Genomic DNA, 26,850 nt, shown 5'->3' on the forward strand with positions numbered 1-26,850 from the left:
AAAAACAAGAAAGAAAGGGCACTGGCCCCAAACTGTCCCAATGACCATATCTACAGTAAAACTACCAGAAAGGCACACACTCCCTCAGTGAGATGTACGTATGCATGAAATACACTCAAGTGCTTGGGAACTAGGTAAGCCTTATAAAGCAGTCCCTGTCAACACTGCAGGAAGTGCCAGAGAGTACAGGGAGAAAAGCTATTTCTGGAAAGGCATCTCAGAAGGGGACATCACAGTTTTGGGATGCTTGCTACTTAGCATTTTCAGAAGGAAAGTCAGGCCTTTTGCCTGGGAAAACCTGTTTCCCACTTAGTAGCCTGCAGCCAGGTTAGAGCATCTTCAATTTAGCACAGAAACTAGACAAGAGCAAGCAATAAGCCATATGTGTATCTGTAATATTTTATTCGGACACTCTAACATATGAACACCTGCAACCTATAAGGCCATGGTACAGCTATCCACTTTCCCCATCTGCTGCCCTCAGCTCTGAGACCAGAAAATGCCGAGGACCAAGAAACCTGTTTTCTACCTGGAGAGCAGAGTCAGATCAAAGGAACAGAGGATTCAGGCTGCACGGCATAAAAATGAGATTTCTCAGGCACATGTCATCCATGTACAGAAAATTATGCTTAGAAAAGAAGCACCAACAGATATGGCAACATAGCCCTGTGCTTTACAGTGAGAAAGCAAATGTACCCCAGGGTGTCTAGAAGAGGCTTGCACAACACAAGAACACTGTGCCCAAAATATAGGCTCTGTGAGTAAAAATTTATTCCTATGCAAAAGCCATGCTGAGCACTAAGGAGTTCCAACACAGACTTCATTCCAGGCCAGGCAGGGCTCATCACCAAGAAGGCACTCCAGTCAGCACAGGACACCCTAAGCACCACACTACCCTCCATGTGGTGCAAGATGAGACAGGGATGCACACTGAGGGGCTTCTGGGAGGTGCACACAGAAGGGACCCCCAATTTAGACAAAGACCACTGGAAAGGGGGAGGAGAACATGTGGTGAAAACAGCCTCAGAAACCATGATGTCTGGAACACTCAAGCACGTGAAAAGGGCAGGAATGCCACTTCACTATAAAGAAAGATTGTATTCCAAAGAAGAGTGCAAGGAAGCCTGCAGCACGGGTTGAGATGGTGGGTCCAGAGCCAGGAGGAGGGCGGGGGTGGGGCGGCAGCGGGAGTTCAGGCAGCGTGGGGCGGGGAGGGGGCAGGCGGCAGCAGCCAAGAGGAGTGAGCAGGAAGAGCTCAGCAGAAAACCAAGCAGCAGAAGCAGGAGCCGGAGGCAATAATGGATCCAAACTGTGAGAGGGAGCCAAAGTTAGGAGAGAGAGCAAAACCAGTTACAAGTTTGAACCTGGGCACCAGCTGAGAAACTAACCGCAGGAAAAATCAGCAAGGCATCAAGAGGTGCATCCAGAAAGTTCCTAGGTGCCATCTCCCTTCACTTTCAACTACATCAACTTTCATGCATCAACTACAGTTAGATTCAGAATAATGGCACAAACATGTCACTTTAGGAGAAGAGGAGGGGGCATGCTTCTCAAACACAAACATACGCTACTGAAGGGCAAACACTCTAAATTACCTGGTAGAAATGGTGACTTCTTCTTTATCACTTTTTTCTCTTTTTTATCCAACTTCTCAGGGCTTTCCTGCCCTTTGTCCTGCCCTGTATCTGGAGGGTCGCCTTGCTCGGTGGAAACGCTGGAGATATCCGGACTCTGAGTTGGCACTGCAGACGTCTTGGTGTGGCTGCAGTCGCTGGGAGGTGCTGCAACTGGAAGTGAAGACAGCCCACTGTTTTCTAAGGCTTGCTGAGACAGAACAAAACTAAGAGGTTAGAAGAGGCAACGGCCCACAGCTGCCTACCAACACCAATCCCAAAATGCCATAAAAAGCTGCACCCACAGAAGTCTAACTCCACTACAAGAAACACATTCTACAATTCCAAGTGATCATTTATCAGCATAGCTCCTTTGGCTGTAATGTCCCTTTTAGGGACCTAATCCCTCACCCAAAATACAGTATGAGAAGCACTTATGTTTCTAAAGTGAAGGGAATTTAAATTGATCAACTTTTTAAAATCTTACCTGAGACAATTTAGGTTGTGTCTGAATGGATTTGGGACTTATGGCATAATTTACACTGGGTTGACTTTTAAGATACTGGCTGTGGCATGACATCCTGAGAGTTATCATACTACTGTCCAATTTCTTACCATGAGGTTCTGGAGAAAGTTTTGTTTATGTGGTACTGAGGATTGAATCAGGGCCTGCACACTGAGTTACACTGCCAGCCTCATTTTTATGGGTCTCACTAGGGCACTAAATTGGCCAGCTGGGCTTGAACTTCCAATCCTCCTGTTTAAACAGAGACCAGGAAGAGGAGGAAGGCCACGTCTGTGGAAGTGAGGAATTTCTGTGAAATGTAACGCTGGACATTTCCTTCCTTCTCTTTTCCTATGTGTGCTTGGGCCGTTCTCACACTAATAACAGAAAGCCAGAAACAAGGTCCTTTGGATTGTAAATGCCTATGACTATCTCAAACAGCAAACCAGAACCTCAAGAATAAAATCTCTCACCTCATCTCTCAATAGGAATAGATACAAGTTTTGAAATATCTACTTTAAAAAGCGAAAGTTCACTTAAGAGTAAAAAAAGGGCTGTTAGTTTTTTTAATGCATAAATTAATGAATTCTTTAGAAGTTTGTACTGTCCATAGCTAATTAAATGGGCAAATTTTGTTTTACTATGATCTTTTTCAATACAGGCACATTTTTAAATCAGAACATTTTCACAGAGATAAGCCCTGCAAAATCTCTCTTCAACTGCCACTCCTGCTTTCTGCCAAAGTACAAGTATGAAATTCTCACGCCAGCAGGTAAACGTGCTTCACCTGTAGAATGTCCTGGTTGATGCCCACTGTGATACTTAGTTGCTGCCCGGCTTGCGGAGACTGATGTGACTCCACGGGCCCTGGCTCAGAGAGTTCCAGGAGTTGCTGGATGACATCGGTCACTGCCTGAGAATTCTGCTGACTTGAGGCTGAGGAGCCTTGGGTTTCTGTCTGCTGGAGAGGTAAGGTCTGAAAGAGTGTGGCCTGCAACACAGTACCATTTTATTAGAAAAACAAATTTTACCAGTGCAGTGAAAAACAACTCAGTTCAACACCTCGTTGATTCTTGTGGCAGGCAGGCACATGACTGGCTCTTAATGGAACTGCTCTACTCTGATTTTCACAAAGTTTTTATGCAGAGACTCAATTCAGAATACCACATTGAACATATTAACCCTCATCTTCCCAGTTACCCATTAAAAAGAAGTGAATGGACTTAAAAAGCAGAAGTTACAAAAAGAAAAAGAAATACTAAAACCAGAGTGGTCAAAAAATTCAATACATTTTTGAAAACCAGACAACTTGAAGAATAAAACCAAGCCAAGAAAATCTGAGGCAAGGCTACACTACAAGAGAAAGCCGACCTGATTCCTGTAGCGGCCAAGGGTCAGACATGCCACACTCAAAGGCCATGAGAACAGTAAAAGCATCCCTTCCAGCACTGCAGAGGTGGACACACCCGTGCACTGACACAACATACACAACAGTGAGAGGGCCGGCCCTCATGTGAACGACAGGTTTCTGCTAATCATTATCATATCCATATTCATTCACCAACTGTAACAAATATACCACACCAGCATGTTGTTAATAATAAGGGAAACTGGGGCGTGTTCTCTGAATTTTATGCTCAAATTATCTAAAATTAGTCTAATTACAAAATGTAAGTAAAAAACCTCCTTGCCATCCTCCCAGAACCAGGGGCAATTAGGCACTTTAAGGTAAAAACTGAGGGCCTGCCTCTATCAAAATAAAAAGAATAAACTACTGAGGAGAACCTGTATACCTTCTGTGAGAGACACTTAGTTCCACACACTCCTACATCAGAAAATAAGAAATATTACTTACAAAAGATAATTAATTCAAATGATAATGTAAAAACAATCAATAATACTATAAGAATTATAATTTCATATATTAATGATTTCACCTCGTCTTGTTTTTCAGGTTCAGATGACAGTTCATAAATCAGGATTTAAGAAGAGTAGCTTTCTTTCATTAATTTAAAAAAAAGTAGCACTTCATCTTCACAAAAAAAATTTCATAGTACCATTTTGGTACTAAATATTTAATTTTAATAATCATGTTTTAAATAACAGATTTTAGATTTTAAAAATTCTTTTAAAAACCAAAATGCTATACTTACTGTTATAACGTGCGCGGTCTCCGTGGAATTTGTGGAGTTAGGAGGACCACCCATATGCATCTTGCTTATATGAGTATTTAAGCTACCTAAACTTTTAAATACACAACTACATTCTGTACAATTATAGGTAGGACCATTCTTGACCTTAAAGAATAAAAAAAAAGGTTTTTTTTACAATTACTAAACACTTAAATTATAGCAAATCGTATTTTGCCATTCTATTCAAAATGAGAGAAATAACCAATCCTTTCAACATTAATCTTTTTTTCACATCAGACAGCTCTAGAACCATGACCCAAAGATAAATAAATAGTGCTAGTATAAGATTAATTGAAATTTCATGGTCTTTTATACATAAAAAGAAATGACTCAGCTCAGTATTGGGCACAAATCTGTAATATCAACACTCTGGGACGATGAGACAGAAGGGGCACAAGTGCAAACCCAGCCTGGACAACTTGGTGAGATCCTATCTCAAAATAAAAAAAATAAAGATCAAAGGCCTTGGGCTGGACCTCAGTGCGAATGCCCTAGGTTCAGTCCCCAGCACCCAAGGGGAAGAGAAATGGCTCTGAGACGATCAAATGCCTTGCAGGTATTAGAATTTAACAAAAATGTCCTGCCTGTGTTTTCAGTTTCTTACATGGTTAAATATTATGTTTAGCAATAAAAACTAAACATTTATAAATATTTACTTTTTGGGGGCCTAACAGGCAGTTTAAGGAAGATGGCCATACTATATGTAAATCTTTCATCCGCTATTCTGATATTCCATATCAATGACTAACTTTTAAAACTATAATAAAGTGAAAAACTGACTACAGAGAGCAAATAAAATGAGTAAAAATGAATAAGAGTATCTATAAACAATAAATGACCAAAATATTTCATCATTCAAATTAAACTCTAGTAATCATTGAAGTTATGAAGACTGGTTTAAAAACTCACTAGTCTTCTCTAAACTTAAATAAGATTTCTATTCTATTTCAAACCCCTTCTTACCAACCAAATGTAATGTTTTAGCTGCCTGACAGGACTGGATAATATTTATAAGTCAGGTGGCGCATGCCTGTAATCCTAGCACTTGGGAAGCTGAGGCAGGAGGGCAGATGTGAGTTCAAGATCAGCCTGGGCTACAACAGTGAGTTCAAGGCTTATCTGAATTACACAGTAAGACCTTGTCTCAAAAAAAAGTTTACAAACCAATCTCTAGAGGCTCTGCCCAGAACAATCTACCAACCGTGAGTCCCAGGATATCTTCCACATGGCCTGCTCTAGTCTCTGACTGCAGGGGCTCTGGTAGGTAGTACCTCACAGCACTATCCTGAGAATCCAGGGAGGGATGCCTGCGCGCTACACAAACAATGGTTTTCACTCAGTGGCAACTCCGTAAGAATCACATACAGAGTGCTCTTGCAGGACAAAACCTCACAGTAACAGTACTTCAGCAACATTTGCACCTTTCTACTGTCTCTGGGTTCTAGGTAATAAAGATCTTTAAACTCCAAGGTCATTTAAGTAACATGTGAGGCTTAACTCCAAGGAAAAATTAAAATGATGTATTATTTGCTTTTAAAAATATGATAATTTTTATTGCACGAAACAGTTTCCTAGAATAAACTGATCCATGATAAAAGTACTTGTATTGTTTAAATATATCTTTATACTCTTCAACTAAAACTTAAGATCTCCAAGCATAACAGTAAGAACAAAGGTTAATGTGCTTTACAGAAGACGCATGGAGAATCCGCACAGCAGTGTAACCTGCAGACAACACACAACTGTGCAGTGGTTCTGGCTGAAAAGTGTGGCCTGGGTCGCAGTGCAGGGACAGTATCACAGCCCCAGGACCACACAGCAGCTCTGCCTTTACACTTGACAGTGTATTTCAACCCCGCTTGAAGGGGTAAACACATTATTCAAGTTGACAAATCACAACTACCAAAGGTATGATTGTTTTCAAATATGTATTTATTAAACTAAGAACACAAAAAATAATATACTTATTCTACATATACTAAACCAAAAAAAGTTCCCATACAGTTTTTTCTAACACAGGTTGGTCAGGAAAAACTCCATGGGCACTTTTTTCCCCCTCAACACTGGAGCTGGAGCCCAGGCTGGAGCCCAGGGAGTACTGAGTTACATCCCCAACCCTTTCTTCTTTATTTTGAGTCAGGGCTTGCTAAACTGCCCCACTGGCCCCAATTTGTAACCCTCCTGCCTCGGCCTCCCAGTAACTGTAACTGCAGGTAGGCACCATCACACCCAGCTCAATTTGCACTTTTAAAAGATGGAATACAACTTTTCAGGTTCACCAACAACACTGTGAAACACTGTGCACAGCCCAAATACTGTGTTTACCTCTGAGTGAACTCTCTGTACATGGGACTGAAGATTCCCTTTCTGAGAAAAGGCAGCAGGACAAAAGGCACAGGCATGGGGTTTTTCACCTGTATGTTTAATCATGTGGGTTTGCAACGCCCCCTTCTGGTTAAAGGCTTTTCCACACTCACTACATTTAAATGGCCTTTCACCTAGAGAGGGGAGAAAAAGGATCATTACAGGAACATTTTAAGACTGAAAAGACAAAATGCTAGTTACTCAAACTCAAGACCCCAAACCTACTTCTCCAGCCAAAACAACTCCCCATACTCTACACTCAGACAACTGTCTACTCAAAATCTTAAAGTTAACATGCCCCACACCTAGTATCTCACTCATCCAGGAACAAGTTCCAGGGCAGTGTTCCTCCAGTGTCATCCCAGGCATCAGTCATCCCCTTCTGCAGCTTCTTTCATGGCCACACTACACAGACCAGCAAACCCCCTGGTCCCAAAATACATCCAGAGCAGCCACTGCCCACATCCGAACTCCCACCTGGCTCATGGCACAGCCTATCCACACAGGTGAGGGACGCACTGTTTCCCTGCCTGTATGGGCGGTTCTCAACTCAGAGGGAGCCGTTCACAAATGAGGCCAGAGCAGGTTTTAGCTGCCCAAGGCTCTCCAATGGCACCAAATCACTGCCCCACTTCCTAAGCCACCTCCCTCAGCTTCCCCAACACAGCGTGAGATCCGCCTGCTTAGAACAGATTCCCCAACGGTCTATATGGCTCCCTCCCCTTCTCAGGGATGACTTTCCAATCTGTTCTACCTAAGATCAAAATCTCCCTCACTCCTCAACTCCTTTCTCTGTTTAATTTATCATCAGTGGCTTTTAATAGTTTAGTTATCATACACCTTTCTTCACTGAATACATGGTCCAAGGTGAAGTTTTTGGCTGTTTTGGGCATGACTCTACTTTCAGTCCCTAGAAGTGTAAACACTTGTCAGCTTTTCAGTAAACATGTGCTAAATGAAAGAATGCATGAAAAGAAAACAGGTTAGATTAGAACATAACTGCAAGCCTGTTTAAAGTCCAGTCTGAATTAAAGTGACTCTTTAAATATAGTGTGAGTCAGAAGTAATATCAGATAGATTCCTACTTCTCTGAACGAGTCTCGGGGTAAGTCAATGCATGAGACAGAGGTTCCAACAGGAAACAGCCTGCTCTCATTCTAGAGAGCACTGCAGGAGAGGAGAAGCAGACAGAAGTCTGCTCTGGATGCCAATCTCAGTGAGGACACCTCTCCTGTCCGACAGGACAACACCCCTCCTGGATAAGGCCTGGATGGGATCACACATGGTCAAGGAGTGTTCTTCCATGCCACCTTACCACAGGAACTGCGAGGCTCAGTCATTCAAAAAGCCAAGCTTAGAACACGTGAACCCCCTGGCTGGGGGCACACAGGAAAGAGTTGGTACCCCCTGGCTGGGGGCACACAGCAAAGAAGGAGCAGAGCACAGGTGATCTCTGTAACCTCCTTCACTGAGCAGCCTGCCCCACGTTCAAACAGAGCCAGCCGGTGTGACCACATAAGGGACTAGGAAACTGCCCTCCCCAGCACTCAAGGCAACTCAAGAGGCTAGTGAGGACAACGATGTGTTCAAAGTTCAGTGTGGATCCTAAAGTTACGGGAAGGAGTATAACACAGCATGAATACATAGCTCTGGAGGCGTGAAGAAACCTAGAGGATATGTATGTATTTATGTATTTGTGTATTTGCTATTAACTGCTTAAAATGTACAACATCTAGAGAGTGGGCCTAAGAAGGATTCCGTTGTCTATGCTGTTTACATGCCTCTGCATAAAGTATGTGACTTTACACAAACTATTTTTTTCAAACTATTTTTCATTGATTAAAGCTTATGAAAAATAAGCTAGAACTTACATGAGAACTTGTACAAATACAATGCATTGTCACATTTTGAAAGACTACTTTCTTCTCTTGCTCTAAGAATAAATATATGATGGTACTCTGAAAATACTAACTTTAGGTATATAAACAAGCTTTTAAATTATCAGATTCTACAATACTTTACAAAAGATGTTTCATTAAGAAGTGAAAAAGAAAAAAGCAATATAACAGAATCAGAACTGGTGGACAAACAATGGTAGCTGACCAAATAGTAATGAGATTACTATAAAAGGAACCAAATAAAAATAGAAGAAAACAAAATTATAACTTAATTTCAAATAAAAACATTTGTAGTCTTCCCTTGTCCTGTTCGAGAGAAGACCACCTACATTACTAAACCAGTATTAGAAGCTGACTGTGTTTTATAAGATGTCAGAGTACCCAGCTATGAATATGGCACTTACTTTCAAATACTCAGGTAAAACAAACAATTGAGTAAGATAAGACACAGAGTTGGTACTGCTTTAATGTCTTACAGTCCAGCTCGCTTTGTTAATTTAGATCTCATTAGTCTAGGGCAATCTCTGACACAGTAATACTCCATAAATATTTATTAATTAAATGAGCAAATGAATATCACATCAATAATAATATTTCTGTCACTGACATGCACCGTATATCGGACATATTTTTCCACTTATACTTTAGGACAACTATATGACAAACACCCACATATTTCAACTTAAAAAATGAAATCACAGAAAGTTGAGGTAATTTCACCAATGTGTAACAAAACTATAGAAAAGCTAGGACTGGATTACAAAACACATTTTTCCCTTAAGCCACATAACAGATGATATGAAAGTGAAAGGTTTTCATACCTGTGTGTATCCTTATATGTCGTGTTAGCTGGCTTGGCTTTTGAAAGGTCTTTCCACAATGTGGACATGAGTAAGTGAAACCACTTCTGTCAATGTTCCTATTATAAGACCTTGATACCCTATATAATACAGAAGGGAAAACAGTCATTAAGTGTTCTTCCTTGTATTTTAGTTTCAAAATGAAAATTCTTTAAGAAAGTTTAGCTAAGGGATCTCAGAACACAGGTCAATGATAAATAAGTCATATAATAACACGCACACATTTAATAGTTTTCTATCTTCAGTATCATAAAATTCTATTTTCTACTTTATGATGAAAAAACCTGGCTAAAAACAAAAAACAGGCCAATACACTGATTTGGGAAGGCAGGGACAAAGCTTTACCTGTCACGGTCAGCTGCAGAGACAAATGCAGGTTATTTCCACAGTGACACTATCTTCCTACTACCGCCTATTGTCTCCTCGCATTCAGTAGCCATCTGGATGTGATGATTTCCAAACTTTTGCCTCCCACAACCTAGAAACTTCCTCTGGGCTCCAGGCCTGGACAGCTGGCTCTCCTTGGCTTTGCCTCCCAGGTGACTGCCTGTGTGGAAGCACCAAGCTAGCACAGCCAAAGCAGAACTCCACATTACCCCAGCCTGTTCCTTTCCATGTCAGGAAATGCAGACTCCTAAAGTTACAGCTTTAAATCTCAGGGGTCATGCTATATTTTCAAGTCCACCTCCAAAAGCCACTGGTTTTACTCTTAAACACCCCAACATACTCACATCACTCAATGTTTTTAAGTGTTCCAGTGAATATTTACTAATTATGGTAAAAATTCACAAATTCAGACAGGTCAATAAATGTGTGGACAGGTCAGACATGATAGTGCACACCTTTAATCCCAGCCCTCAGAAGTCTGAGGCAGGAGGATCGTTGCAAGCTCAAGACCAGCCTGGGATACAAAATGAGCTTAAGGTCAGGCTGAACTGCACAGTGAGACCCTGTCCCAAAAAGAAAAAAAAGTCTGGACATTCCTTTTGGGTGAGATTTCTGTCTTCTGAATATCCACTACTCTGTGACTTAGATATGAGAAGCTTACTGACGTCAAAGCTATTGAAAGATGGGGATAAGGACACTTTCTCTTCCTTATGTCCCATCCTAGTGATTAATGGTGAGATAAACACTGAAGACATCCAAATGTATAATGTATTGGTTTCTGTTGCTACTGACGCCAAAGAAAGGCTGCTTTATTGCTGAGATCTGTTGTATATTAATTTTTCTAGAGTTTTAGAATTTTAATTAGTACATATTAGCAGTAATGTTTATAGTTCTTGTGTGAAGTTGGCACATACATGTAACACATCTCAATTCCTTTTCTCATCTTCTTTCTCTTATTTCCTTCTTCCTCCTTTTATTGCTTGATTTCTTTTCTCTCTGAGAAAGATCTATCTCCCTACTTCCTAATATTTTTTTATTTTGCTCCTTATTTATAGTTTGGGTTTCTAACATAACATAAACCATGCAATATTTAAGAATGTCACATCTCTCTATACTTTCAGCCCTCAGCATGGTCTTGGGACAGAACTGACCTTCCGTGGCACCTCTGCAAAAGCCACGGGAAGCAAGTATCCCCCTGATACCTTCCTGTCCATAGGGCAGCCAGAGGCATCCTCAAGCCTCATCAGGCTCAGCCCCACACTCCCTGCAGGAGGCGCTCACTCCACTGCCTTTCTGATTTTAAAAACACAGGAAGCTCAGCGCTGGCACTCAGGCATCTGCTCTGCTGTGCCCTGGTTTTCCTTCATCTAGGTCTGCTCCGTTTTCTTCCCCGATCTCCTTCCTGCTTAGGAAGGCCCTGAGAATGCAGCCTCATCTGTCTGATTCATTCCTCAATCCAGGAAAACCCAAAAGTCAGGGCTGGCTGTGTGTGTAATGCCCACTCAAATATTTCCCATTTTGTTTAAAAGCTTCAAGGTAACATCAAAATTGTTGCTTCTGAACTTCCGGGAGGACATGGCGGATAGATAACAGCAGCTATGGAGGCTGAGTTAGCCAGCTTAGAATCCAGGAATGGTGTGGTGTGAGGAGTCCTAAGCAGGGGGAGATATACCCTGCCGACCCAGGAATGAATGACGCTGAGAGAAACCAACTGGAAATGCAATCCCGGTGCTATAACGGAACAGATAAAATCTCAGCACTGAAGCTGGAACCTGCGCCTCTGGAAGCTGCAATTTGAATTTGCTGCTGCGTTTGAATCAGCACAGCAGGGACAGAGAGGCAAAACCTCTGAAAGCGGGCATCGGCAAATGGAGTTGAGCGTGGGACTGGCAGGGAGCCATGCATTGAGCTACGATGAGTGAGAGGAACGGGGACCGCTTCATAGACTAGGAGGCTCCAACAGAGCATTCTGGGACTGGGCAGACAGCCGGAACAGGGCGCTGCAGTGACGTTAGTCGTATATTCCCCTCTCAAGTGGGATTGGTGGTGAGCGCTTGGCCTGGGTGACGCAGCAGACTAAGACCCAGTAGGCTAGCCCAAACCAGGTCCCTGCATCTGGCAGTGCACCCTAGCAGTGAAGCCTTCAGTAGGTTGACTGACCTGGAGGGGCGGGCCCAGCAGAAGCTGCCCAGGTCTGTCTTCCAACTACACTGCAGTGGGCGGGAAAACCTAGCTAGCGCAATTCAAACAAACTGTAACCGACAAAGAAAGAAACTGGGCCTCCTATATACGCTTATGTAGAAGGAACAAAAACTATGGGAAGAGGGAGCAACAAGAAAGGGTCCTCGGCCCCCACTCCTGAGAACAGTGATCCAGGAAAGGTAAATGCAAAGGAGAATGAGGACAGAAAACATGCAATATCAGACACGGCACCAACAGACATAAAGTGATATCTCCGGAGCCTCATAGACGAGTTCAAAAGTGAAGTATTTAAAGACCTAAAGCAAGATATAAGTAGAATAGTTAGAAAAATGCTAAGTACCACCCAAGAAAAAACAGATGGTGGAATGGAAGAACCAGAAAAAAGGGGAGAATTGTTTGATGGAGAAAATAGAGAAAACATAGAATACGTGAAGCAGGTTCAAAGAGATTACCAGGAAACTAAAAAACTCTATTGAAAGCTGGCAAAACAGCTTGAAAGAAATTAAGGATAGATTATCTGAACTGGAGGACAGATTTGTAATGTGGGAGCATGAAATGAAAACTTCTTAAAAATAACAAAGAAACAAATAGCAATGATACAAAGGCTTGAAGATGATAAGAGGATCTATAACTCAAGAATTAAGAACATAAAAGAAGTAGGGACACAAACAAATGAATTACAAAGGCTATTCACAGAAATAATCCAGGAGAATTTCCCTAATTTAGCAAAAGGTAAAGATACTCACATCTATGAGGCATACAGGACCCCACAACACCCAGGCATATGATAATCAAAATTCCAGAAATCCAATATAAGAACAGAATATTAAAAGCCGTCAGAGACAAGAAACAGATCGCTTACAAGGGAACATCCACCAGAATTACAGCAGACTTCTCGGCACAAACCATCAAATCACAAAGAATGTGGGGGGAAATAACTCAAGCTTTGAAAGATAATAACCTCCAGCCAAGATTGATATATCCTACACAACTGTCCCTAGAAATTGATGGAAAAACAAGGTACTTCCAGGATAAAGAGGAACTAGGGGAATTTGCAACCACCAATTCAACTCTACAGAGAATACTGCAGGACATTCTAAAAAAAGAAAAATACCAAGATTCCAGAAACAGTGGCAGAGAGGCCACAATGAATGGAGCAGAAAGCAAAATGAAGAAGACAAACTGACAACTAATGACAGAAAAAGAGCTCAACAGAAATGAGCCAGAGAAGACTGGATGGTAGGAACAGCTATTTTGGAGAAAACAAGGCATCATAATAGGTTGTGCTGATTTAATATCATCTTGTTTGGAAGTCCCATCAAGCTTTTGTTCTTCTGTCTCCATCGGTCTTAACATGTTGTATCTTATTGGATTTTATTATATATGATAATGTAAACAAAAACTTTTATAGACAAGGAGATTATACAGAAACCATTGTTAATTTTCTGTTAGATGGTTCTAAATACCCTGCAATACAGTCATTCTCTTGAATGGTTTTACATTGTCTTGATATGTTTGATGCTACAGTATATGAAGTTATACTCAAAGATTGCAAGGAAAGAGACACTATGGTAACTACTTTTATGGCGGGATATCTTGTGGTGAAACACTATTTTGCTTAAATGGTTATGTTTTGACCTGTGCTGTTTTGTTGTTATGTCCTCTTTTATCTCAATTTCCTTTTTTTATTATTTACTTTTTTATTTATCTTTTTAATTAAGGGAAAAATTTTTAAAAAGCAGGATATATTATAGTAACCCACTTTGATTTCCCATTAACTTGATTTGAAACCCTGTATTGCTCTCACCATCTTGTTTTGACTGATTCTATTCTGTTTTGCTTGATACTACCAAGTTCAAGAGTATAGGCAACAACTGTGAAGACAATAAGATTCATTATGAGGGGCTGGGGATTTAGCTCTGCAGCATAAGCGCCTGTCTTGCAAACAGGCAGTTGTGAGTTTGATCCCCGTTACCGATAAAAAGGAAAAAGACAAAAAAAAAAAAAAAAAAAAAGATTCATTATGATGCCCATTCTGGTTTGACTATTATCTTCTTTTGAAGTCCTGTAATGTCTCCAATGTTTTGGTTTTATTGGATTTGTTTTTTACTGTTTTGATCAATTTTATTATAACTGATGATACAGGCAATTCTTTTTTAAGATAGCAAGAAGCATTATGGTAACCACTGTTGATGACCTTGTATTTTGTTTTTTATAGTATGTATTATGTCCATCCTTTTGATTTGACTGACCCTGTTTTGTTATGTCACATTTGGTTTTATTCTCTTCAAAAACAGTAATAAGAACTGTGGGAGTAATAAAACCCAAAATGTATAATTGTCATTGTACAAAAGAGAGGAAAAGAAAGTGCTTTAAAGGATATAACTGCAGGTATATTTAAGTGTATAAGATAGGTAACCATATTACTGAATTTTGTTGGATCATTGAACAGAACTGTTTGCAATCTCACTATTTGAATGTCCACTTTATATGCTTTAATTTTGTAACTTGAATAACTATTTCTAAGATGACAATATGTAATCTATTAACTAGTGATTTCCTACTGTTTATTTTTTCTGAAATTCTGTATAACTTGTACCCTTTTTCTGTTTTTTTTTCTTTTTCTCCTTAAATAAAAATTTTAAAAAACTGTTGGTTCTAAAGTCTCACTAGCATAGAAACCTAATGTGTACAGAGAATGTACATTTATTTTTGATATAAAATAGCTGAAATAATACAGTATTGAGAGAAACACATTTTTCAACAATAACAAAACAAAAAGGTAACATGAGATGGGTGGCCAGATGGAGATGTTCAGGCAACGTTTTTAATATGCTGTGTCTAAGAGAATAAACACATGCCACACAGGATTTAGACATTTTATATGCTTCATGAACACATACATGTGGAACTGTCTATTAAAAACCCAGATATTTCCCAATCGCCAGTGCTGAGAAGGGGAACAAGCTTAACTGACAGTAGTTACCCCAACCAGCGGAACTGTTTGTTAAAGAAGTTAGATCTGAAAGAATGACAACTGATGACCATGAACTAACTACAGCTAAAGGGCCAGAAAGGCCTCTTCATTTTATTAAGCAAAAAAAAAGTGCAGCAAAATACATAATATGGAGTAGATAAAATGTGAAAATTTTGAAAGGTTTCTCCAGAAGTAAACATATGTTAAGAATCCAAATTATAGGCATGATTGTTAAGATTCTAAATTGTAAAAGTAGACTTCTAAACCAGAGTTTACATCTTTAATTCTTGACTTGCCAGCTATGAAACCTCATGAATGCTGACTGGTCTGAGGCTTTCTCATCTGCAAAATGGGGACACAAAAGCAAGCAGAGCCAGGCATGGTGGTCCACAGTTGTAATCCCAGCACCAGGGAAGCAGAGGCGAAAGGATCACTGCAAGTTCAAGGCCAGCTGGGCTACACAGTGGAATACATTGAGATCCTGTCTCAACCTACTCCCCACCAAAAAAACCAAATCAAACCAAACTGGCCTCATGGAACTGTCTGTAGTAATCTGATGATTCTATTTATACATATTTTTGTATAAACGATAAAGACAGCCAGGCACACAGGCATGCTCAACAGTACTCATTAAAAAGGTGGCAAATTAGCCACTTATAAGTCCATTTTACAAATTTTGTTAAGTGCCCATACAAATATAGTGCCAGACCCTTGTGCTATAGATTTTACACAGTAATTCTGCTCAAATATTTCTAACGCAAGGTTTAGCCTGCCCACCCACCTCTTCACTGACTTGCCTTAGTGTGGAGCCACATTTTAGGAATGGCAATCTGATGCCGACAGGCTATGTGGTCCCCACTGCCGGCTTCTTCTTAGGCAGTAAATGTTTTCACTCAGTCACACTGGCATACCAGTCTTTCACATCCTCCACAGAATTTTTACCATGCTTAATGAACGACTCATACCTAACTTTATAGTGTGTCTTCATGTGCTCCTTCAGCTCTGCTGAAGTCTCAAACTGTTGTTTGCAAGCCTTGCAGGTGTGGAAACGCTTGCCAGCCAGCTCCTGCCGGTGCTCCTCCATGTGTATGGCCAGCTGGCTCTGCAGTGTGAACTCATCTCCACACTCAGAGCAGATGAGGTTCTGGGAAGGAAATAAAGCAGTGAGCAGCACAGACAGGTCCCAGCCACATCTCCTCAGGAGAAATAAAATCATGAACAACTAATACACAAGTGATACTTTCCTCTGGAACAAACACCATCTTACCACTCCAAAAATATTACTATGTCCAAATTTGGATGTATGAAACAATTTCTTTATTGGAATAAAAGCACTGGGGAAAGACGAGAACAGCTGTTTTGTTTTGTTTTGTTTTTGTCACAGCATCTCACTGTGTATTTCAGGCTGGCTTTAACTCACTATGTTTCCCAGGCTGGCCTTGAACTCAAACGCATGGCAATCCTCCTGCTTAGCTTATAGGCAAAAGCTACTACACTCAACTTGACCCCAAATTCCTCTAAAATTTTTATCCATGTATGCTTGCAATACCTAGTACTTAGACTCACCTTGGTAAACTGGTACCTACGTTGAAGCACATATTGTATCGTGATCACTTTTACCCCATTTCTCTGTCCTTCTTTTCCTCTTTCCCAGATTCTGTTCCTATCTCCCGAAAGTATCTCCCTGTTTCCTACCAAATTATTTTGCTCTTTATATTCTGGGTCTCTCATACTGGAGCGATCATGCAGTGTTTAGTTTTCTGTGTCTGATTTATTTCACTTAGTAGTACAGTCTCAAGAGCCATCAACTTGGGTCAGGAATTTAGCTTAATGGCCCAAGTGTTTGCCTGGTAAGCATGAGGTCATGAGTTCGATCCCCGATACAAAAAAAATAAATAAGAGCCATAAACTTTACAATAAAAGATTCAAACTTATCCTTTATGGATAAACAAATGTATATATATATATATATATATATATATATATATGTATATGTATATATATATGTATATATATATATACATATTTAAATATAAATCATATTTTCTTCATCCATTCACTTGGTGATGGATATATAGGCTGCTTCCGTGATTTAACTAATGTCAGTATGCTGCTATAAACATGGATACACATGTATCACTGTAATACAACTTTAGCTGTTTTGGGAAAATATCCAGAAGAGGTAGAGCTCAGTCAAATGGAAGTTTTATTTTTAGAAATACGAATTGGCAGAGTGTTGCACTAATTTACACTCCTACCCATGATGTGAAGTGCTGCACCACTCCTATACTACAAACCAACCAGCATTTGTTTTTTGAATCCTTGAATTCATTCTGACTGGAATAAGATTTCTATTGTTTTGATTTGCATTTGCATAATGGCTAAGATACTGAATTTTTTTTTCATATATCTACTGGCCAGTTGTACTTTTTCTTCGGAGAAGCATCTATTAATTTTGATGGCCAAATTTTTGACTGGGTCTTTTATTTAGGGGTTGGGGTCTAATTTTTTTCAGTTCTTTATATATTCTAGATATAAATCATTTGTCTAAGGAGTACATGGCAACAAATTTTTTTTCCATTCTTTAGAGTGCTTCTTCATTCTGTCGGTTATTTCCTTTGCTATGTAAAAGTTTCTAACTTGATATACTCCCATTTTTTGATTCTTGGTATTGTCTAGTGAAATAGAGCTCTGTTCTAGAAGTCTCTGCATATTCCTATGTCATCAATAATTTTACTTATTTTATCTCCCAGCAGATTTAGTGTTTCTGTTTTTACATCTAGGTCTTTGATCCAATTCAATGTGATTTTAATACATGGTGAAACACATGGATCTAGATCTATTCTTCTGCATGTGGATAACCAATTTTCCTAGCACTATTTGTTAAAGAGGTTACCTTTTCTCCAGCAACGTTGTCGGCACATTGGTCAAAAATGAGATGGCTGAAGATATTTGGGGTTGTTTCTGCATCCTTTATCCTATTCTGTTGTTCATATGTCTGTTTTTGTGCTAGTATTATGCTATTATCACAGTTTTGGAAGTCCAGGACTATAATGCCTCTTGCTTTGCTCTTGTTGCTCAGAACTGCTTTGGCTATTCTGGGTCTCTGGTTCCACATAAATTTTAGAATTTAGAATTGTTAAGCCAAATAAATTTTTTGTTCAAGTGACTAAAGGGCAACTGCCACTAGGTCCATCTGTTCTGTGGAAACTTCAGAGAAGCAGAATGACTTTACTACCAAAAAAAAGGGTCAGGAAAGGTCTGTGGGTATAGCTCAACAGTAGAGTAGCCTCATATGGGTGAAGTCCTAGGTTCAATCTCCAACACCACAAAGAAATAATTTAAAAGATCAGAAAAAAACTCGAGGTAAAACTGTAATTTAACACATCAGCTTAAGACAAGATGACTGCTGATAAGGTTTTAGACAGAGACAGTTTGTCATCCATTTAACTTGATTTATAGGCAGAGTGGATCACACACTGCCCAGCTGGATGTGTTAGTGAGCACAAAACACACAGGACTAGCCAGGCGTGGTGGCACACTCCTGTGATCTCAGCACTCGCGCAGCTGAGGCAGAAGGATTGCTATAAATTTGGGGCAAGCCTAAACTACACAGTGAGACCCTGACCTAAAAAGTAAAGATTTTAACTAATCCTATTTGGTCTATTTTGATAAATTTGTTTCACCTGTTGGGTGCAGTTGTCCCGTGGTGATTTTGTACTTCAATATGGCTACCAGAATATCTTCCCAATACCCTATTCTCATGGATGCCGCTGCTCTAGATGTTCTAGAGTCGAGCCTGCTTTCACTTCAGAGCCACTAAGAGGCTGCATGAACCTTGGCATGCCTTGCTCCCACTCTCCACAAGGGACACCACCCCCAGCCACCCTCACAGGGCTGATGCACAGCAGTAGTGAGCAAATATGCAATAAGCAGCCCAATCAGCAGCAGCTCTTCAACTTTGCAGTTCCATAATACAACTATTTAATTAATTCTCTAACTGAATGATCCACCATGAAAAAAATCTCAGTTTAATCTGTCAACGAGGATCAAGTGTTACTTCCAAACACCAAAACATATCACTACTTCTTTCCATCTGAATTTCTTCTAAAATATTGTGCAAATTCCATTGGAAGCCAGTTGTTAACTGACCCTACCCAGAACAATACTGAAGACTAGAATGAATGGAATACTTTGAGCAATCTCATAATGATTTTAATCTAAGCGACTTTAAATTAATACTGTGTAATAACTGAAAGAAACAATTGCTATACTGTTAGTAACTTGTTGATAAAGAAAGTTCATTCTAGGATACTACCAAAATAAAAAAAAATAAAAAAAAAACCTAGTCTCATCTTCTACATCTCTATAAAAACTAGGACCTCTTCACCACCACTTGGATGTGTTTGGCAAAAGAAAATACTTTTCATTAATAACAATCCTCCCCCGTCTCCTGCTTCACAACTGTAAAACACAATTTGACTCTCATTTCTGCACTTCCCCACCTTATTCTCTTATTGCCCTGGCTTACATCCATCCACTTTTTACATAGTTTTTGATCAAATGTTCAGATTAATGTGTCTGCAGAGGGGTGGGGTACAGAACTCATTTGCCTATTAAAAATGCCCATTTACCCATGATTTGTTCAGACGGAGAGACAGCAGGGACAAGCAACAAAGGGAGAACCAGGATATGTCACTACCACCACCATCTTTCTGCTTCCCACCTGCCAGAGAAGGAGCCGAGACTCAGCTCCTACTCCTCCACACCCCAGCAACACTTGAAGAAGTCCTAGGCAAGCAAGGCCACGCTTCACGTACAGCTACAGCCCTCAGGCAGCAGCCCTTTCACGATATCACACTCCCCAGATCAGAGTCAGTGCTAGGCCTCTTGGGTAACTGGATGCCGAGAGGCCTGCATCCTAACAAATTTCCACGCTGCTGAATACATGACCATGTCTGAAAAGCCAGAATGTGCAATGTGCACACAGTTGCTCTCCTGGCCACTCCGGGGCACCTGGAATGGACCATGCCTTCACCAGGCCTTTGCCCAGGGACCCTCTTTCTCAACAGTGTCCCAGCTCCAACATATTACACAGCTCTTTCCCTGCCCAATTTCGGAAGGACAGTTCTACCTCTCCAACAGCAGTCTGCCTCTGTCCACTTCAAATGGTACTTGCAGATCAGCTACCCTAAAACGCCCCACAGAACACTGCTCCTCCCTCTGCACTCGCAGGGCCTATTCCGTCTCACTGGTTACTGTATGTACTGCCACAGCTGCCAAGAAGCCTATGGTGGCTTCTCGTGGGCAAGCAAGTGTATGTGTGTGCATCTGGGCATGTGTGAGTCTGTTATTCCCCAAATACCACCCTTCCAGCTGACTGCAATAAATAATATGAGCTTTAATACTATAGTTATATCAGTTTTAAGGAAATATTCCTAAGTGGTTTAGAGGCTACAGTAACTTTTCTGGTTTACTTCTCTGAGATTTTTTTTTTTAGATACATTACCAACACTGTGAATTTTGAGCTACTAATTTCAATAAATATGGGAAAACTAGTTTACAGGATTCTAAAAGTAGAAATTCAAAAATGGAATGTATTAAACTAAAAAAAATCAATTAAAGTTCATAAAAATATGTATTAGAGACTTCCAGGAAGACGGCAGAGAGGTAAGCAGAAGCAGGCCAGCCTCTCTGAGGTTCAAAATCCAGACACTGGGATATAGCAACTTGAGGAAGAAACAAGCAGGGAGGTGGACCCCTGGAGTCTAAGAGGGATCTCAGGGAGAAATGCGGCCCACAGGGACAGTGAAGAACAGACCTCAACACAGAAAAAGAAGGCTGCATCCTTGACTTTAAGAATTCAAAAAGAAAAACAAAGTAGCAAGCTGCACTTTCTCCCTGACTCTCAGCATGCAATGTGAGAAAAGAGGTTAAAATCTACAGGGATACAGTCAAGGCGGACCCCAGAGGCTCCAGAGAGAGCCAGACAGGCATTAGTGGGCCAGACCAGTGGATGCTGTGAATTGCAACAGCCTAGGAGTCCCGGCAAAGGGAGCCTGGTCAGATATCATTTTGGGGAGGGGCCAATTGAGCCTGGGACAAAGAGAAGCCGCGGCTGGCTTGCTCTCAGGACTCCCTGATACTGGGTGAAGACCCCCAGGCAGGGAGCTGGGGTCAAGATGGCAAGAGACACCCAGACTACTGCAGGCTGAACAAGTCAGGCTCTCAACTTCTGTGAAGCTAAGTGCACAGCAGAAAATGCCCCCACCCCCACCCCAGCCAGAATACTTTAGTTTCTTAGTTGCACAAGTAATAGTTCCTGTTCTAGTTTTGCTTGCTTTTATCTCTTAGAAATAGCTTGTCACTCTGATGCACAATGTATAAACCAATCCCCATTTGACCATTCAGTCTCTGTACTTTCTGCTTATCTCATACAAGTCCTAGACCACCAGAGATCAGGGCCTGATATTCTAGGAATGATCCAATTAGTATCTGTCAACTAAATAAACCTGCCTCCAAATCCTAGGTGTTGGTTCAGTGTTTCTACTTCCTGTTGCAAAAGTACCGGAATCCACGCCCCACCATGTTTCCACCATAGGCTTGCTGGGGTTATCGAGCACCCCTCGACTTGCAGGCTTGCTGGGAACATCCAGGACGCATGTAAGTTCTGTCTGCCTCCTTGTCTACCAGAGACAGCAGAGACACACCGTGAACTGGACACTACAAAACTGGAGACCCAGAAGCTAACCACAGACTTCAAATCACAGAGAAATCACTTTGTTTTCTTTTTCTTCAATGGCTCTTGTTGTTTCTTTGTGAGGCTGAACATTGCTTTTTACATTTTTTGATTTTGTTTAGTCCTTGTTTCTGTCTTGTCTCTTTCCCTCCTGTCTTCTTCACCAGTCTCCCAAAATTTGGGGAATAATCTTTTGTTTTTTAGCCTTACTTCTATTCTTTTATTTTTCTATGTTTTTGTTTTTATCTCTTTTAGATTTTCTTCCCTGATAGTAAAATCACTCTATCAAGGGACTATTTATTGTTTATCATTCTCTGGCTTGTTTTGGACTTTGTTATGTAACTATAAATCTTGTACCCATGACTTAACAGTTACCATATCTTGTCATTTTCTTTTTTTTTTTTCTTTATTTATCCTCATTGGTGGTGCTTTTGATCATAGAAAAAGCCATAATCTTTTTTTTTTTTTTTTTTGTCTTTTTGTTTTTTGAGAAAACAGCAAGCAACTCCTAGAACTATGCAGTTCAGGCTGGCCTTGAGCTCATTTTGTAGCCCAGGCAGGTCTCGAACTCACAACAATCCTCCCACCTCAGCCTCCCGAGTGCTGGGATTACAGGCATGAGCCACCACGCCCGGCCATATCTTATCATTTTCTACACTGCACCTGATGTTATTGCTACTACTGATAGTCCTACTTTAGCCAGTGACATAGTTGCTTCAGTTGTTCTTCCTTGTATTACTAAGATGTCTGGGATTCATAAAAAATACCAAAGGGCACCATCAAAAAATCTGGGGCTAGGCCAAATAAGCAGCAACTTCTCTTCTCTCATTACTGAGGGCCTGGTCAAGATCTCCATCTGCCTGTCTGAAGAGTACAGAAAAAGAATGAAGTAAGACACAGTGACAATTTAGCAATCTGTAGAGGGGCTGTAATGGTTGATACTTTATGACAAGTTGAAAAGTTTGGAAATTTAGCTAAGCAACTCAGCAGGGAGCCAGGGGCCTTACTTTGTGAACACCTTCTTCGTGTCCAACAGGAGGGCATGGGGATAGTGTGAGTGCTACACCTGCCCTAGGGGAGGCAGCCTGCTCACAATGGAAGGGAGGAAAAGAGGCTAGCTCTTCCCACCTTTTTGCTCTGGCTGCTTTTGCCATCTGCGACCTTAAACTGTTGCCCCTGTGCCACACCCTGCTTTGGAACCAGCTGATTATAGACTGAAACTTCCAAAAACTGTGAGCTACATAAAGCTTGCCTTTCCTAATTTTGGGTGTCAGTTATTTTGTCCCAGAGATGAAAAAAAAGTAACCAAGACATGGGGGCTGGGAGATCAATGCCTCAGGATGAGCAAAAACCAAGACTGTCTAACTAGCCACTGTTTTACTAGGCAGTTCATGCAGGAAGACAGCAAGCAACTCCTAGAACTGTAATGGTGGGTCCTGCGGGTTAGCAAGAAAAACAAAGCATTCCTGCAAAGATGAAACAAGGAATAATGAGGAAATTGCAATTTGCCCAGATGATAGTTCTGATTATTGTTCCTACATTGCTTTAAAGTTCCTCATCACCCTCAGCAAGTCTTACCTTGTCCTGTGAACATTATAGTATCACTAGCCTTAGAGCTTCAGCTGTAACCAAAAGAAAACAGGGATTTTCTTCTTGCCATCCGGTTCAAAGATTAGGATAAGGACAGCCTTGAACATCCCCTTGACTCAATTTATAATTGGTGGTCCCTGACATATAATAAATTGAAGAGGCAGGATTTTGAGACAGACTCTAAAGCCAAAGGCCAGCTATACCTAGCAAGTATCTCTGAAAAGCAGTCATTTCCTAAGGAGGTCTCAATAATAGTAACAAAGGGATCTACCATAAGCAATTTACAAGGATCAATGCAGACTATAAATTCAAAGAAATAGAAAATGACAAGACATAGAAGCACGATGCAGCCCCAGACCTCAAGTTCAACAAAGGACAAATCCAGGGGACATTCAGGTAGAAGAAACCAAAAGCCATGCAGCTAAACTTTCTGAAATGGAAGCAGCAGAAAAAAGAAAGCAGATAAATAAGGCTCTAGGAAAAAAAAAATTCAAAAATAATTTTATAGAAAACAAGAGATTATAATCATAATGAAGGATATAGTCAGTGAATCCAGAGCAGAGACAGATTTAAAAAAAAAATAGGATCTTAGGAAAGTGATGACAAATATGAATTCCTAACAAAAGAGAGAACTGCATGGCATAAAAGAGATTATTCAAATCGATATCTAGGAGATTAAAAATTCAATGAAGCCTGGTGTGGTGGCTCACATCTGTAATCCCAGCACTCAGGAGGCTGAGGTAGGAGGATCACTACAAGTTCGAGACCAGCCTGGGCTACAAAGTGTGCTCAAGGCCAGCCTGAACTGCATAGAGAGACCCTGTTTCAAAAAGACTAAATAAATAAATAAATATTCAATTAAATGTACATACAGCAGAATCAACCAATGTGAGGCCAGAATATCAGATGTAAAAGACAAGTTTCCAGGCAGCAATCATCAAATGAAAGACTTCCTAAAAATAGTAAGGACCACAAAAAATCAATTCAATAGCCACTAGATGATGCAAAGTAGAATAACATAAAACTGATAGGAACCAATGAAAAAATCAGAAGATAACAAACAGATATAAAAAAAACTTGCTCACAGAAGTAACAACTTCTCATGCATGAAAACATAATTTGACACACAAATAAGTGAGGCATGCAGCACTCCAAATGGCCATGATTAATCTACATTAAGACACAGGTTAGGGATTAAAAACTGGTGGTCAGCTTAACACCAGCTGAATTATATCAGTATGGTACTAAGCGCAGATGTTCCACCTGAGGAAAGCTGCCAGCATAGAGACATGGAGAAAAAGAGCGAGGCACTGTGGGTTTCTCTATGTGTTGCTGTTTTGAGCTGTTCCCCAGTTCGACCATTGTCATGGGAGGAGCTCAGGACCTTGTTGGTGACAGTGGCTGTGGTTCACTTTGGGGGAGCTCTGGTCCTTACATCGAGCATCGCTTCCTGGCTCCAGAAGAGAAGACATGTGCTGCTTAATCTCCAGGAGAAACTTGTCATGCTGGCTTTCTAGCATGTACTCGACCATTCTTATCATCAGAGAAGATCAGGACCTCTGTTGTCACTGAGGATGGCTGTGGAACTTTTCAGTGCAGCCCTGGTTCTTATGAGCGTGACTTCTCAGCTCCAGTATAGAATCTTCAGCCTACCACACAGCTCCTTCATCCTGCTAGCATAGACTTTCTAGCTTCCACCACTGACCTTTAGGCCTTCCCAGCACAGATCCATAAAAGACTGGTGTGAGCCCTTGTCATGGGTCTAGACTGCCAGTTGGAATCGAAGACATTGTTATAGGCTCTAGGTTTTCCTCTGGACTCATGCAGGACATTGTTGTGGGATCCAGGCCCTTGGCTGAATATTATGGGTCTTTAGTGTTGTGGACAGATTTCCTGCACTTTTTTTAAACTCTGGGTGGCCATCATAAAATATTATAAATTCTGTGTTCTGATTCTAGTTGCTCTCCTCACAACCCCTGAATACAACAGCATATAATGGTCAAGATTCCAGAAAGTCAACACAAGAACAGAATATTAAAAGCTGTTAGAGAAAAGAAACAAATCACCTATACAGGAAAGCCCATTAGAATCACATCAGACTTCTCAACACAAATCCTCAATTTAAGTAAAGCTTGAAGTATTTCAAGCCCTAAAAGAAAAACACCTCCAACCCAGATTGATGTACCCCATAAAACAATCTTTCAAAATCAGTTCAGAAATAAGATTCTTCCATGATAAAGAACACCTAAAGAAATCCATGACCCACAAACCAGCACTCCAAAAAAGTTCTGGAGGATATGCTAGAAAAAGACAATGAAGACAACAATTCCATGAATCCCAGTAGAAAGAATTTACTAGGCATGGCTACCAATTAAACAGTGGTGAAGGAAAGGGAATCAACAGTATGTGACAAGGATAACTCAATACCTGTCACTTACAACCACTAATGTAAATGCTCTCAATTTACCAAACAGACTAGAAGAATGGATCAAGAAGCAAGATCCAACAATATGCTCTGTACAAGAAACACATTTAATACAAAAAGAAATGAACAGACTGAAAGTCAAAGTGTATAAAATAATACTCCATGTGATAGCAACCTGACAAAAACAGGGGAAGATGTTCTATTTGCAGATAATGTGGATTTCAAATCAATACTGATTAAGAGACACAAGGTCATTATACCCTTGGAAAAAGAACAATCCAAGAGGAAGAGAAAACAATCATAAATATATATGCACCAATAATCAGTATATACAACTATATGAAACAAACACAAATGAACATGAAAAATTAGGTAAGTATTAATAGAGCTGAAATGGGGGTCTTCAATACCACAGTCACAAATAAACAGATCAACTAGAAAAAAAATCAGCAAAGAAATATTAGAACTAAACTAAACCTTTGAACAAATGTATCTAGGAATATCTAAGTTCCACCTCACAACAACAAAATGCCCATTTTTCAGCTGCATGTGAGACATTCTACAAAGCAGACCACACACTACCTAACAGAACATGCAAACGAAGTGAAATTATCCCATGCATATTATCAGTCATAGTGCAGTGAAACTGGACATAAGTGGCAAAAGATGTTGGAAATCAATGGCACAAGAACTTCATGAATACACAGAAATTAGGTAACACGCTCTTAAATAACCAATCGGACAAAGATGAAATTAAAGAACAAATGGAGCTTTTACAATTAAATGATAATGCTGATACAATGTACTGGAACTTATGGGACCCAACAAAAGCAATCCTATGACAGAAATTTGTAGCAGTGAATCCTCATATCAGAAAAATAGAGCAAGATCAAATAAACAACATAATGTTGGACCTCAAAGTTCTAGAAAAAGAAGAGCAAACTGAGCCCAAAGATGTGCAAATTGTGGAAGTTATACAGATCAGAGCAGAAATTGACGCAACGGAGACTAAGAAAACAATACAAAGAATCAACGAATCAAAGACTTGGTTCTTTGAGAGATTAAATAAAATTGTCAAACCTTTAGCCAACTTTATTC

General features: G+C 40.4%; 1 protein-coding gene across 10 annotated transcripts in view; it reads right to left on the reverse strand.

The window, feature by feature from the left end:
• Positions 1 to 26,850, reverse strand: part of Znf236 (zinc finger protein 236) — a 142,091-nt gene that overhangs the window by 90,263 nt on the left and 24,978 nt on the right. For 8 of the 10 annotated variants that reach the window (XR_010041346.1, XM_063231419.1, XM_063231420.1 and 5 more), the window contains exons 4-9: positions 15,964 to 16,142; positions 9,394 to 9,512; positions 6,636 to 6,808; positions 4,272 to 4,415; positions 2,906 to 3,109; positions 1,596 to 1,824 (exon numbers count right to left, since the gene is read on the reverse strand). Coding sequence is in view for 9 of the 10 variants with exons in the window: in XM_063231419.1 (XP_063087489.1) it covers positions 1,596 to 1,824; positions 2,906 to 3,109; positions 4,272 to 4,415; positions 6,636 to 6,808; positions 9,394 to 9,512; positions 15,964 to 16,142 (1,048 nt within the window). In the remaining variant the exon portion in view is untranslated. Of the gene's footprint in view, positions 1 to 1,595; positions 1,825 to 2,905; positions 3,110 to 4,271; positions 4,416 to 6,635; positions 6,809 to 9,393; positions 9,513 to 15,963; positions 16,143 to 26,850 lie in introns of those variants that run through there. The other 2 variants (XM_063231422.1, XM_063231425.1) reach the window with 2 other exon arrangements.

The sequence above is a fragment of the Cavia porcellus genome, unplaced genomic scaffold (genome assembly GCF_034190915.1).
Source record: "Cavia porcellus strain 051 isolate PalLab524CR breed Dunkin Hartley unplaced genomic scaffold, mCavPor4.1 scaffold_20, whole genome shotgun sequence".
NCBI classification, from domain to species: Eukaryota; Metazoa; Chordata; class Mammalia; order Rodentia; family Caviidae; genus Cavia; species Cavia porcellus.